This window comes from Puma concolor, chromosome A1, assembly GCF_028749965.1.
Source record: "Puma concolor isolate L17-30 chromosome A1, mPumCon1.1.hap2, whole genome shotgun sequence".
NCBI classification, from domain to species: domain Eukaryota; kingdom Metazoa; phylum Chordata; class Mammalia; order Carnivora; family Felidae; genus Puma; species Puma concolor.
This window is the reverse complement of record NC_141667.1, coordinates 174,229,822-174,244,004: the sequence shown is the minus strand read 5'-3', so window position 1 is coordinate 174,244,004 and position 14,183 is coordinate 174,229,822. Positions and strand designations below refer to the sequence as shown.

The 14,183-nt window shown below is 39.6% G+C and overlaps 1 protein-coding gene across 1 annotated transcript in view; it reads right to left on the bottom strand.

The window, feature by feature from the left end:
- DZIP1 (DAZ interacting zinc finger protein 1) overlaps nucleotides 1-4,551 on the bottom strand; it is a 63,614-nt gene extending 59,063 nt beyond the window's left edge. Inside the window, exon 1 of the mRNA XM_086717249.1 lies at nucleotides 4,530-4,551. Within this exon, the coding sequence (XP_086573375.1) occupies nucleotides 4,530-4,551 (22 nt within the window). The remainder of the gene's footprint in view (nucleotides 1-4,529) is intronic.
- Between the last annotated feature and the right edge of the window lie 9,632 nt (nucleotides 4,552-14,183).

Here is a 14,183-nt window from a genome sequence, read left to right as displayed (position 1 = left end):
AACCAGTTGACTTTGGTAAGGCATGGCAATCATTCATACATTCTTGATTCTTTCAAACTTCTCATACCAGTTAGCACAGCCCAGCAGGAAGTGGTTATGATAATTACACAATTCGCTTTTAAGAAGCTATGTAGGGGGGCACCAGGGTGACTCAGTCAGTTAAGTGTCAGATTTCAACTCAGGTCATGATCTTGGGGTTCACAAGTTCGAGCCCTGCATCAGGCTCTGTGCTGACAGCTCAGAGACTAGAGCCTGCTTCAGAATCTGTGTCTCTCTGCCCCTCCCCTGCTCATGTTCTGTCTCTCTCTCTCTCAAAAAAAAAAAAAAAAAAAAAAAAAAAGAAAGAAAGAAAAGAAAAAGAAACTATTTAAGTATCTATCTCCAATAGACAATGAGAACTTCAGGTATTCTAGCATGTTGAGCATGTAGTAAATGCTCAAATAAGTATTTTTTGAAGACGGAAATATCCTAAAAAAGGAAAATAGAAATATTGGTGAATATTGATTCTTATAGTAAGTAAACAAAAATGTAGTTTAATTTATTTCAAAATTTTGTTTCTATTTCTCTTGTTTGAAAATAGCAAGTGTGAGAAAATGAAAATTACATTGAGGTAGGCAGTTGGGGTAGTGATTAGCACCCATTTATTATCATTTTTTTTAAGTGTATTTATTTTGAGAGACAGAGAGCGAGACAGCGTGGAGAAGGGGCAGGGAGAGGGGGAGACCGAGAATCCCAAGCAGACTCCACACTATCAGCACAGGGTCCGATGTGGGGCTCGATCTCACAAAACGTGAGATCATGACCTGAGCCAAAATCAAGAGTTAGATGCTCAACTGACTGAGCTACCCAGGTACCCCCACATCGATTATCATTAAACACAATCAGGCCTTACAGGAGTAAAACCAAGATTAGATACCGAAAGTGGGACTATGAAGCAAAATACTTCAAATGTATTGAACCAGACAATACATGTCATGTATGCCCTTATTCTGATCACCTGACTAATGTCTTTTAGTCATAAGTATAATATCCTATATATAGTATGAACAGTCTATAAAATGTATATGCACAATTTGAGGAGTAATAGAATGAATACTTGTATACTCACCACCCAGGTTAAGAAATAAAACATTCCTAGCATTTTGGAAAACCCTCTCTATGAACCCCCACTATCACATCCCTCTCTACCTTCCTATTTAACAGTTGTCCTAACTTTTGGGTTAAGTCATTCCCTTTTCCTTGTAATTTATACGCTATATGTATATCCATTATTGTACATTATATTCTTTACTTTTGAAAAACTGAGTAGCAAGCCCAAACTCTGTAAAGATGAGTCAGATGACTACTTGGGCCCATACTGCCTTTACACGTCAGCAAGAGGACTTTCACCCCAGCCTGTCCAAGGAGCTAGTGGACCAGGCCCTCCAGCAGCCTGTGTTTTCCCATTCTAGACCATGTCCCAGCTGCACGGAAGCCTAGAATTTCCTCCATAAACAGCCATTCTGACTTCCAGAACCTGCATGGGCTGCTTCCCGAGTCTGTCTTCTCAGAGATGGACTGCTGCTTATGGTTAGCACATGGGATGGCCTAACCATTTTAGCACTTCTAACAGAGTTATTTAAAAGCACTAGATAGTGTAGACATACAGGTTGGTGCTTATACACCTGTGCACACAAAGCCCCTCACTTGTTCGGATGGTGCCAGCTGGGAAGAGAAGAGTTGCTGCCCTGGGAGCTTGTCTGAGAATCCAAGAATTCTACCTTCAAACCTGGCTTTTCCGCCTCAGCTTCCTTTGAGTAACTTAAAACAGGGTGCTGCTGGCAGGCAGTTATAGATGTATATTGCAAACTCTAGGGTAACCATTAAAAAAGTTAAAAAGAGAAGTATTACTGATATTCTAAGAGAGAAGATAAACAGAACGATATATAAAGTGTTCAGTAAAGGGGCACTTGGCTGGCTCAGCTGGTAAAGTGTGCGGCTCTTGATCTCCGGGTTGTGAGCTCGAGCCCCATGTTGGGTGTAGAGATGACTTAAAAAAAAAATCTTTAAAGAAATTACTTAAAAAATAAAGTGAAATAAAATAAAATGCTCAATTAAAACCAGAGAGGGCAGGAAAAGAGGGAGAAAAGAAATAAAGAACAAGTACAATGAATAGAAAATAGTTACAAACATGTAAGATGATAACCCAATTATATCAATAATCATTTTAAATGTGAATGGCCTATGCCATTTGCAACTACGTGGATGGAACTAGATGGTATTAAAGCAGATTTCAGAACAAGGAAGATGGTCAGCGATTTAAGAGGTACTACATAATGATGAAGGAATTTATGTTCCAAAAGGACATAATGATCCTTAACATGTACGTACAGTTGACCTTTGAACGATGCAGGGGTTAGGGGTGCTGACCCCCAAAGAGTTGAAAATTCATATATGACTTTTAAATCCCCCAAAACTTAACTACTGATAGGCTACTATTGACTGGACATCTTACTGATAACATAGTCATGTTATATACTGCATTCTCACAATAAAGTAAGCTAAAGAAAAGAAATGCTATTGAGAAAATCATAAAAGAGAGAAAATGCATTTACAGTACTGTACTATATTGAAAAAAAAATCAATGTATAAATGGACCCATGCAGATCAAACCCGGGTTGTTCAATGGTTGACTATACTGCATCCAACAACAGAACACATGTTCTTCTCAAACTTGCGTGGAACATTCAGGAAGATAGACCACATTCAAGGCCATTTAACACACCCTAACAAATGTAAGAGAATAGAAATCATGCAAAATATATTCTCAGGTAACAACAGAATTAAACTAGAAATCTATAGAAGAAAGATAGCTGGAAAATTCCAAAATATTTGGAGATAAAACAACATACTTCTATGTAGGACATGACTCAAAGAAGAAACCTCAAGAGAAAATTTTAATTTGGGACTAAATAAAAAAGAGAACTTACCAAAATGTGTGAGATGCAGTGAAAGTAGGGCTTAGAAGGATATTTGCTGGTTACAAGCAAGTCACTTTTACTTACACCCAAGGGGACAGCAATTAGTTTTGCCTTTTCAAGGGAGGAAGCCTCAAAGATTTTGAGGCCATATTTTGAAATCACCACAGCAACCCATACCTCCCTTTGGTTGTTCTCTGTGGCCTAAGTAGTGAAATGGCCTGGTGGCAATTTCAAGTTAGAATTTAACTGAGCAGCTCATGGTGGCTCAGTCGGTTAAGTCTCTGACTTGGGCTCAGGTCATGATCTCGCAGTTCGTGAGTTTGAGGCCCACATCGGGCTCTGTGCTGACAGCTCAGAGCCTGGAGCCTGCTTCGGATTCCGTGTCTTCATCTCTAGCTCTCTACCCCTCTGCCGTTCATGCTCTGTCTCCATCTCTCTCAAGAATAAATATTTAAACAAATTAAAAAAAAACCAAAAATTTAATTGAACCATTAATGTATTGCCTTGAACTGACTCAGATCTGGAAGACAGGTTAAAAACAAAAACAAAATCCCAAACCTAACTATCAAGGAAGGTGGTGGCTCCGTCCTGGCGCTTGTGGTGGCGGGGGAAGGGATCATACGAATCAACTCAGGACGTATGGTTTCATGACATGCCACACTTTGGAGCCACCTGATTAATTTATCACAACTGGGGGGGATATCCACAGGGGCCGGAGTATTTTAATTGGAATCTGATTGCCATGGCCACGGTACTGCCTGCCAGGATAACCAAGTGCAGTTTACGCCTGATGGTTAGCAGCTTTCACGTGGGCACCCGCATCTTGAGCTCCTCCCGTTCCCCTGAGATCTGGGAGCCCATCCCAGTGACAGCGCTCGCACTCAGCATTCCGTGTTGAGAGAAGGCTTTTTGTACTGAGCTGTCACCTCTCTTAGGAGACGGATACAGAATCTGTTCACTACACCTTCATGCCTCCTTCCTTAAATGTATCTTCTTGCTCTGCAGAGGCTGGAAAGCTAAAACCCATGCCTTTCTCAGACTCCTTTCCAGCTCATATTCTGGAAGCAAATTGGTTTCTGCCAATTAGATACACTCTTGAATGACATGAAAGAGAGAAGTGGGACAGGAACTATTTGCCTGCCGTCGTTTTTGCTGGCAAGCAAGGCTATGCGGATCAGTGTCAGTAGGTAAAGGCAGCTGTTGAACTAAGCGTGTCTAGGCACAACTCTCAACAGCATCAAGTGGCTGTTGAGACAGCAGTGCCTTTTTCTCTTATCAGAGGATCAAACTCCAGAATTTCACAGCTCCGATGCTGTCCTGCCCTCCACACACTCCTGTATCTCCCAACCTTCATGTGAAAGACGTACAGAGACTTGCGAAGTCAACTCGCAAAATCAGTTTCTGGGTTTGGTTTGTACGTCCTCAACCTTACAGCTTTAGAGAGAAACCGATTTTTTTTTTTTTTCAAAGTTGCAGAAAAAACTGGCATATCACCAAGATGGAATTTTGAGATTTGATTTTGTTCTCTTGTTTTAAGTTATACATTGAGTGAAAAAATGACCATCATACCTGGTTGTCCGCCGTTCGTCATCCCTTTAATTTGGTCAGTGCAGCAACTACGAGGCTCCCAGAGCCCCAAACTTATTGAATATTAACAGGAGTCTCAGATTCTTTTGCCTCATAGTAGTCAAATAACTAATTCCAAACACCCCACATTTCCCCATGGGTGCTCTTTTTTCTGGCACCACTTTCCCTGTTAATTAAGGTTCTTTGCTTGTCAATAACAGAAACTGATTCTGGCCTGGGGTGACTGGCAGGATAGTAGGTAGTTCACATTATCAAAGGAGAAATCGATCAGCCTTCATGAAAGACAGTAACCAGGTGAGATCCAGAGCTCTCTGTAACTCAAGGCAATCCCACTGCCCCATCTACCCTCAGCCCTTTGAAATTCTACTCCAGATTCCATTCCTGTGGTACGAAAAGGGGCTTTGATAGAGATACAGTCAGTGGTTCAGGACCCAACACGACTGCATGGAGAGTGGAGTGAAACTCCCCAAAAGGAAGATATTCCAAGCAGAAGGGTAACAGATGTCTGTCTAGTCTGAACAGTACTGACTCTCTTTTACCACCCAGCTCTACGACCTTGCTTTTAGGAAAGGTATTCTGATGCTTTTCTTCAACAGGTTCTCTCTCCCTAAAGCGAAGGGTCAAGATTTATTTTTTTTTATTTTTTATTTTTTTTTAATTTTTCAACGTTTATTTATTTTTGGGACAGAGAGAGACAGAGCATGAACGGGGGAGGAGCAGAGAGAGAGGGAGACACAGAATCGGAAACAGGCTCCAGGCTCTGAGCCATCAGCCCAGAGCCCGACGCGGGGCTTGAACTCACGGACCGCGAGATCGTGACCTGGCTGAAGTCGGACGCTTAACCGACTGCGCCACCCAGGCGCCCCCGAAGGGTCAAGATTTAAAGATGCAGATAACACAGGACAAAGGATAGCACCTTTCTTTCTTTCTTTCTTTCTTTCTTTCTTTCTTTCTTTCTTTCTTTCTTTCTTTCTTTCTTTCCTTCCTTCCTTCCTTCCTTCCTTCCTTCCTTCCTTCCTTCCTTCCTTCCTTCTTTCTTTCTTTCTTTCTTTCTTTCTTTCTTTCTTTCTTATTTTGTAATTTACATCCAAGTTGGTTAGCATATAGTGCAACAATGATTTCAGGAGATTCCTTAATGGGCCTTAGCCATTTAGCGCCCCCCCCCCCCCACCCCACAACCCCTCCAGTAACCCTCTGTTTTTTCTCCATATTTAATAAGAGTCTCCTACGTTTTGTCCCCCTCCCTGTTTTTATATTATTTTTGCTTCCCTTCCCTTATGTTCATCTGTTTTGTATCTTAAAGTCCTCATATAAGTGAAGTCATATGATATTTGTCTTTCTCTGACTAATTTTGCTTAACATAATACCATCTAGTTCCATCCACGAAGTTGCAAATGGCAAGATTTCATTCTTTTTGATTGCTGAGTAATACTCCATTGTGTATATATACCACATCTTCTTTATCCATTCATCCATCGATGGACATTTGGGCCCTTTCCCTACTTTGGCTGTTGTCAATAGTGCTGCTGTAAACATTGGGGTGCATGAAGATAGCACCTTTCTATCCCTTTGAATAGTTTGGATTTTTCTGTCTCAGGGAGGTACATACTCCCTACTTACTGATTCTCCATCTAGATTCTGGGATCTTAGCTTCCTTCATACAGATACTAGGATCCTAACCAGCTCAAGACAGGACAGTCACTGTTGCTTAGAAAAGCATAGAAAATCAAACACATTCATAGGAATTTTCCCATTCTTTTTAGGGATGTATGCTGTTGCTTATTTTTTCTTCTTCTGTCTTGTTCTCCTGCCTTCTCATTTTAGCTTCACCTGCAATAGTAAGGGGAGACAGCGTTCAGGACCTGCTTCTGCCTCTTGGCCCTGCTCCTTGTGAAAGCCAGTCTCCCCCGCACCCCCTCAAGCACACATCGAGTCTTTATTCCAAAGGACAAGATGGCTTTCAGGAACCAGTACATAGTACGGGTAGTAGTGGGGCGCCTGGGTGGCTCGGTCAGTTAAGCGTCTGACTTCGGCTCAGGTCATGATCTCACGGCCTGTGAGTTCGAGCCCCACGTCGGGCTCTGTGCTGACGGCTCAGAGCCTGGAGCCTGTTTCAGATTCTGTGTCTCCCTCTCTCTCTGACCCTCCCCTGTTCATGCTCTGTCTCTCTCTGTCTCAAAAAAAAAAAAAATAATAAACGTTAAAAAAAATAGAATTAATCATAGTACGGGTAGTACCAGAGCGGCTGGCAACCAGAAACTGTATCAGTTGGCTTTCACCAGAGTAGCAAACAATCCCCCAATATCATATTGAGGATAGGAAAGTCTACTGTTTATGTTTTACATCGGCTGTAGGTTGCTGTGGTGTTGATGCATGTGGTCTCCTTACAGGACCTAGACGAGAACAGCAGCCCCTTTTCTGAGACATCCTTTTCTTTTGGAAGAACAGCTAAGTCACATGTTAGCTCTTGAAGAGGGAGTGATAAACCCAAAGTGGCAAATGGGGCACTCCAGATGAAGGGGGTGTGAGGATATTTTGTACTATCTTTGGAACCCTTTATAGTAGGATATAGGTTTCCCCCAACGCTGAAAATAGGGCATTCCTAGGAAATCTTCTGTAAGCTGCAATGATGTAAGGCAAACAAGCAATTACACTAATTTATATGGAAAATGTTTTGAGCACTCCCAGACCCCAAAATTTACCTTTCTTGGGCACATCTTATGGATGCACAAAATACAGGGAGATAAAGCACAGATGCTTGCAGGGACATTTCAGAGCTCTGGTGGCCTGATGGCTGCAAAGCCGAGTCTAGTTACCAGGGAACTAGGGGCTTGCATGCTTGCTGCTCACAGCACACGCTGCTTGTATGAGGGCTCCCTGCAAAACAAATGCTGGACACTATTTCTGCTTTTTTTTTTTTCTTCATAAAAGAGAAAATCCTCTTCAGGTTTCTTTTGGTTGGAGAAAACAGTTACTAATGTTGGTCTTTCGTAAAAGTGGAGTGGCATACCATGAATTTTTGAAAGGGTGGTGGGGTGAGGGTAGCTGTATAAATGTGTCTCATGTAAAGGTGTCCTGAGGAAGTGTTGGGTCACCATATTGTACACCTGAAACTAACAGTATACAGTATGTTAACTAACTGGAATTTAAATAAACACTTAACAAATAATAAGGGCAATCCCGAAGAAGGCAGTGTGGGTCTGTATACTGGTTCCATGAAGTTACCAGGCACCCAGCTTCTCCCAGCTCTCTGCAACTTTCCATGTGCCCTGCCCCCTTGTGGTTGAAGATGGGTGCTGCAGTTCCCACAATCACCCTCTAGGTCACTGCATGGAGTAAGGGGAGACTATGCTTGTTAACATTTAAGTGTAAAATTATGTCAAAATAAAAAGTTAGGAAAAAAAGTGATTTGTGTAAACATTTCTCTTTTTTTAAGTTTATTTATTTTGAGAGAGAAAGAGAGCACAGGGGAGGGGCAGAAAGACAGGGAGAGAGAATTCCAAGCAGGCTCTGCACTAACGGCATAGGGCTTGAACTCAGAAACTGTGAGATCATGACCTGAGCAGAAATCTAGAGCAGGACCCTTAACTGACTGAGCCACCCAGGTACCCCAACACATTTCTTTTTTAAGTGAAATTTCAATAATTATTTTAGCTAGGTATCATAATGGGAGTCGTGACAGTGATGAATCCGATCATTTAGGATTTCTAGAAATTTGAGGGACTAGAAATTTAAGATTTTGACAAAGGGGATCATCAAATGGGAAAGAGGATCTAGTAAGAAGTGAAGCTTCATTATTTTTCTTGGAGGTAAATATAATATATAAGTCCAGGAAAAATTTCTTCAAGAATGACTCATAGGAACAATATCCTGGTGTTCTCACATGTTAAAAATGGCTGATCTGTGGTCTTTGTTCTTGTGTGTGTGTGTGTGTGTGTGTGTGTGTGTGTGTGTGTGTGGCCTTTGTTCTTACATAAGTTTTGCTCAATTGCCTTATAGAAATGAATGCCCAGCAATACAGAAAGTATAGACCCACCCAGTCTAAACTTACTTTATCTAATAAATGACCTGAACTTTTTGTCTGGCTGTTCATAGTGTTACTTCTTTTTCTTTAGAATTTAGCATTTTTACCTGGATATGTCTCAAGAGTGATAGTTTTGAAACAGTTTTTCCTGGTACAAAGGTACCTGAATTTAAGGTACAGATTCAAATCCTATTCTAATCTTGGAGAATTGTTTTATGTATTGATACATGTGTTCTCTTCCTGTATTTCCATTTTCTCTGTTGGGAACTCAGAAGTGTGTGTAGAATTGGATATTGCTTGCCTGCTTTCTCATCGACATTTTCTGCCAATCCTTATTTTAATTAACATTTTTATTGAAGTATAATATTCCTATGAAAACTGCACAGATCATAAATGCATAGCTCATTGAATTATCATACCCATGTAGCCACAACTCATACTTTAATTTTTTTTTTAAATTTTTTTTTCAACGTTTATTTATTTTTGGGACAGAGAGAGACAGAGCATGAATGGGGGAGGGGCAGAGAGAGAGGGAGACACAGAATCGGAAACAGGCTCCAGGCTCTGAGCCATCAGCCCAGAGCCTGATGCGGGGCTCGAACTCACGGACCGTGAGATCGTGACCTGGCTGAAGTCGGACGCTTAACCGACTGTGCCACCCAGGCGCCCCAAATTTTTAAAAACATTTTATTTAATTTCATTTTGCTTCCTTTTCTCATTCCTAAACCGTACGTATCTTTCTAGGTTTTCAGCATGATTTTCCTTTCCAGTTTGGCCTTCAATGCTGTAACTGCTTCTTTTTTCCTCCACATTTTTCCCTGAGTTCTGTCAGATTTCAATTCTCCATTTCCTTCCCAGGCTCTGTATCTCTACTTGTTCTTTTGATGTATTGCATATTTACAGGAAAGTGCTACATACTAAGTATATCCTACCTATGATCATGCAATATATGCAACATCTAAATATATCATGATCTGTGGTCCATCAAAATACATAATATTTCCAATATGTAGGACCCCATATACTCTTCACAGATAATACCCATTACCCAGAGGTAATTTCCATTCAGGCCTTTTTCACTATAGATTAATGTTGTTTCTTCTTGAACTCTTTCATATAAATGGAATTATCCAGTAAATTGTCTTTTGTATCATTATTTTTAATTGTGGTAAAATATACATAGCAAGGGGCACCTGGGTAGTTCAGTCATCTGACTCTTGATATTGGCTCAGGTCATGATCTTATAGCTCCTGGAATCAAGCTCCACGTGGGGAACCTGTGCTGACAGCATGGAGCCTGTGTGGGATTCTCTGTCTTTCTCTGCCCCTCCCCTGCACATGTGCACGCACTCTATCTCTCTCTCTCTCCCTCTCAAAATAAATAAAAAGTATATATGTAACAAAAGTTTACCTTCTTAATCATTTTAAGTCTACAGTTCAATATTACTAAGTATAGTCACATTGTTACAGTACGCACTCCTTTGTGTTTATATTATTAAAGTCATTATATGAATGAGTTTATCATTTTTTAAAAAATTCATTCTCCTGTTGAGATATTTTCAGTTTGTGGCTATTATACATAAAGCTGCTGTGAACATTATTGTACAAGGCTTTTTGCGGACATATGTTTTCATTTTTCTAATACCAATGCCTAGGAATGGAATTTCTAGGTCATCAAGTAGACATAGATATAATTAAAAAAATTTTTTTTTAAAGCTTATTTATTTTTTAGAGAGAGGTGGGGGGGGGGAGAGAGAGAATCCCAAGCAGGCCCTACAGGGCCACACGAAGCCCAATGTGGGGTTTGAACTTATGAACTGTGAGATCATGACCTGAGCTGAAACCAAGAGCAGACACTTAACAACTGAGCCACCCAGGCGCCCCAGATATAAATTTAACTTTGTAACACATTACTAAACAGTTTTTCCAAAGTGGTTGTAACATTTCATGCTCACCAGCCATGTGTGAAAGTTACCGTTGCTCTAAATGCTTGCAACCCTTGATATTGTCAAACGTTTTTCATTGTAAGTCATCCTGATGGGTGTGCAGCAGTATCTCATTCAGGTTTTAATTTGCATCTCCTTGGTGACAAATCATGTTGTGCACTGTTTCATGTGCCTATTGGCCACTTGATTCTGTCCTTTTTGATTACTTATCTTTAAATGAAGTGAAGTTTTCCTAAAGCTGTTTTTGTAGGGAGTTTGTATAGAGGAAAATATGGGGCTGTGTTCCATGCTGGTCATCATTTTTCTTATGATCCAAGGATTGGTATGAATTGATCTAGTTTTCACTACTTCTGTGCAAAGGGAGACATGTAACCACAAGGCTGTTCATCATGTGAAGTTTCTCTTCTCTTCCATGGTGATACACTGCTTCTGGGAAATGATAATTAATCAATTATCATTTATTGATAATAAATAACATCATTTATTTCAAGTCCATATCTTTTGTTTCTTGGAACTAGAATGTGCTGTAAGTAGCTTCTGTCACCAACCAGTGTATCTCATTCGTCTTGTTGCAAGCCAGGTATTTGGGTTTTGCAGTATAGGAAATGCCTCTACCTTGGAGAACTATCTTGCTGCATTTTTAAACTTTTTTTTTTTTTTTTTTAGATGTGCATTATCAGGCATCCTCTCTCTGATTCCTCTACCATTTGGCATTTCTCCTGCTTACTTTGGGAATTGGAGATTCAACATTCTTCTACATTTTGTTGAGATTGCAGTTAGCTTTCCTCTTTCTTATTTGTTGTGGTGATGCTGGTGACTTTGGGTGATTTCCAAGAAGGAAAGGAGATACTGACCTGTCACTACCACCTTCAAAGTAGAAGTTTTGGTAAATATCAATTACCAAATTAAAGCAGTTAGTTTGCTTCCATATTTTGCTGAGATTATTTATTTATTTTTTAAAGTTTATTTATTTATTTTGAGAGAAAGAGAGAGATCGCAGGGGAGAGGCAGAGAGAGAGGGGGGGAGAGAGAGAGAGAGAGAGAGAGAGAGAATCCCAAGCAGGCTCCACACTGTCAGCCTAGAGCCCAACATGGGGCTCCACTTCAGGAACCATGAGATCATGACCTGAGCTAAAATCAGCAGTTGGATGCCCAACTGACTGAGCCACCCAGGCACCCCTATTTTTTTTTAAACATGAATGGGTGCTGTATGTTATTTCAGGATTAAATATATTAGAATGATTTTTCATCTACCTGTTAATTTGACATATTTCATTGAAAGACGTTTTGATGTTGATCTATCCTTGTATCCCAGGATAACCTCTTCTTTATCTTTCATTTTTAACCACCTGAATTTGATCTGGAAATATTCCATTTAAGACTGCTTTATCTAGTCTCATAATTTAGTTGATGATTTTCTTTTCTTTCCAATTTTATCATCTAGCCTCTTAAAATGAGTTGCAGAAATTTTCCTCTTTTTGAAAATACTCTGAAATACTTTGTATATAGCAGGGATTACAAATCTGTGAGGGCCAGGTGGCTTTTTTTAGGAAGAGACACATAATTACTAGTTTACTTTCTTTAACAGCTATTGGCTTATCCAGACATTCTATTTTTCTTTTCATCTCTACTTTCGAACTTATTGGCATAAAGACATTCAATGTTTTATCTTATAAATTAAAACATCTCCACCATATTTGTAGTTGTGTGCTCCTTTTAAATTCTAATCTGCCTTTTCTCGATTTTTTTTTAGCTTGTTCTATTTATGTCTGTTTTGTAACTTCTATCAATAATGAGCTTTTTGGTTTAGATCCCTCATATTTCTTTGCCACTCCCAATACAGTAATTTCTGCTCATTTTTTATTATTTCTTTCCTTCTATTTCTTTATTCCTGCCTTATAGTGTTTCCAGCATCCTGAGCTGAACATATTGGCCATTTCACTTGCTGTAGCAGTATTCCACAAATTACGATAATGTAGCATTTTCATTATCATCTTGTTTTGTGTAATTTGGAATTTTCGTGATGATTTTGTTTTTACCACGAGTAATGTAGAGATATATATTCTTTTGTTTCCAAGCACATGACTTGGAAAAAAAAATCTGCTTTTTGTGGACTTTCAATTTAATTGCACTAAAGTGAACATGAAATGAACATGAAATGAAAGTAAAGTGAAGTGAAATGCATGATAGTGATTTTTTTAATGTTTGTTTGTTTGTTTATTTATTTATTTATTTATTTATTTATTTATTTATAGCATGAGCAGGGGAGGGGCAGAGAGAGAGGGAGAGAAAATTCCAAGCAGGCTCCAAGCTCAGCACAGAACCCGACTCAGAGCTCGAACTCAGGAAAGGTGATATCATGGCCTGAGCCGAAATTAAGAGTAGGATGCTTAACCAACTGAGCCACCCAGGTTCCCCTGTATGATCACGATTTTTAGGAATTAGTAAAATTTCCTTTGTGAACTAGGATTTGGTAGATTTTTGTAAATGTTGCGATTTGAAAAAAAAAAAAGGAGGTCCTATTTGATAGGCAGAACATCATCTTTTTTGTCATACAGAGCTGTTAGATAAAGTATTAGAAAAGCTTGTTAAGTTTTTGTTCACATTTACTAAGATTTTCTGGGGTTTCCAATCCTTACTATGATTTTTGTGTGTGGCTGGTCTAAGAGTTTCTGATAGCGGTATGTTTTAAATTTCAGGGACTAATCTTTTTTTTTTTTTTAATTTCCAAGATTATTTATTAATTATTGTGGTGGGTTAAATAATTCCTCTTACCCCCAAATTCTAGTTTGCTCAGAGTCTCAGAATGTGACTTTATTTGGAAATAGGGTCTTGGTAGATGTAATCGGTGAAGAAAAAGAGGAGAGGACACACACAACAATGCCACACAAAGGTGGAAGCCCAGATTAGAATGATGACTACAGGCTAAGGCATGCCAAGGATTGCTAGGGACCACCAGAAAGGAGGGAAAAGCCAGCAAAGATTCTTTTCTAGAGCCTTCAGAGAGAGGATGGCCCTGTCAGCTCCTTGATTTTGGACTTCTGGTTTCCAGAACTATAAGAAAAATAAATTTCTGTTGTTTTTAAAGCACACAGTTTGTGGCAATTTATTATGGCAGCCCTAGGAAGTTAACACAATTATTTTTTTTTTTTATATCCTCCTGTTCTCATTTCGTTTATGCCTATTTTGTTCCGTGCTTCCTTTCTTGCATTTGCGGATGTATTGTATTGGGTGTCTTGTATGGATGTTCTTATATTTCTTGCATTTATATCTATAAAGCATCCTTAGTCTATAAAGTTAATTTCCTCTTCTGTGAGTTCAGGCTCCGTTGTTGATTTGTTGCCCGTCTTTCTTGGCATGACAGCTCTTGATATGTTTTGAACTTTTATTTTGCAGTTCCATTTTGGGTGGACAAGTAGGTTTGTATTTGCTATTCCTCTGTGAGCCTCCTAAAGTGGCTGGTTCCTTTTCATAAATGAGACCTCATTTACTGCCCTCCATCCATCAGCAGGCCTGTTGGCTCGCCTCCAAAGTAGATTCCAAATCCTACCACTTCTTTCCATCTTGGCCATTACCACCTTGAGCTATAAAACTTTTTGACTGGTAACTCTGTTATCACTCTTGCTCACTGAATCAGATACACTGATTGTCAACTGTGTGGGTGCCC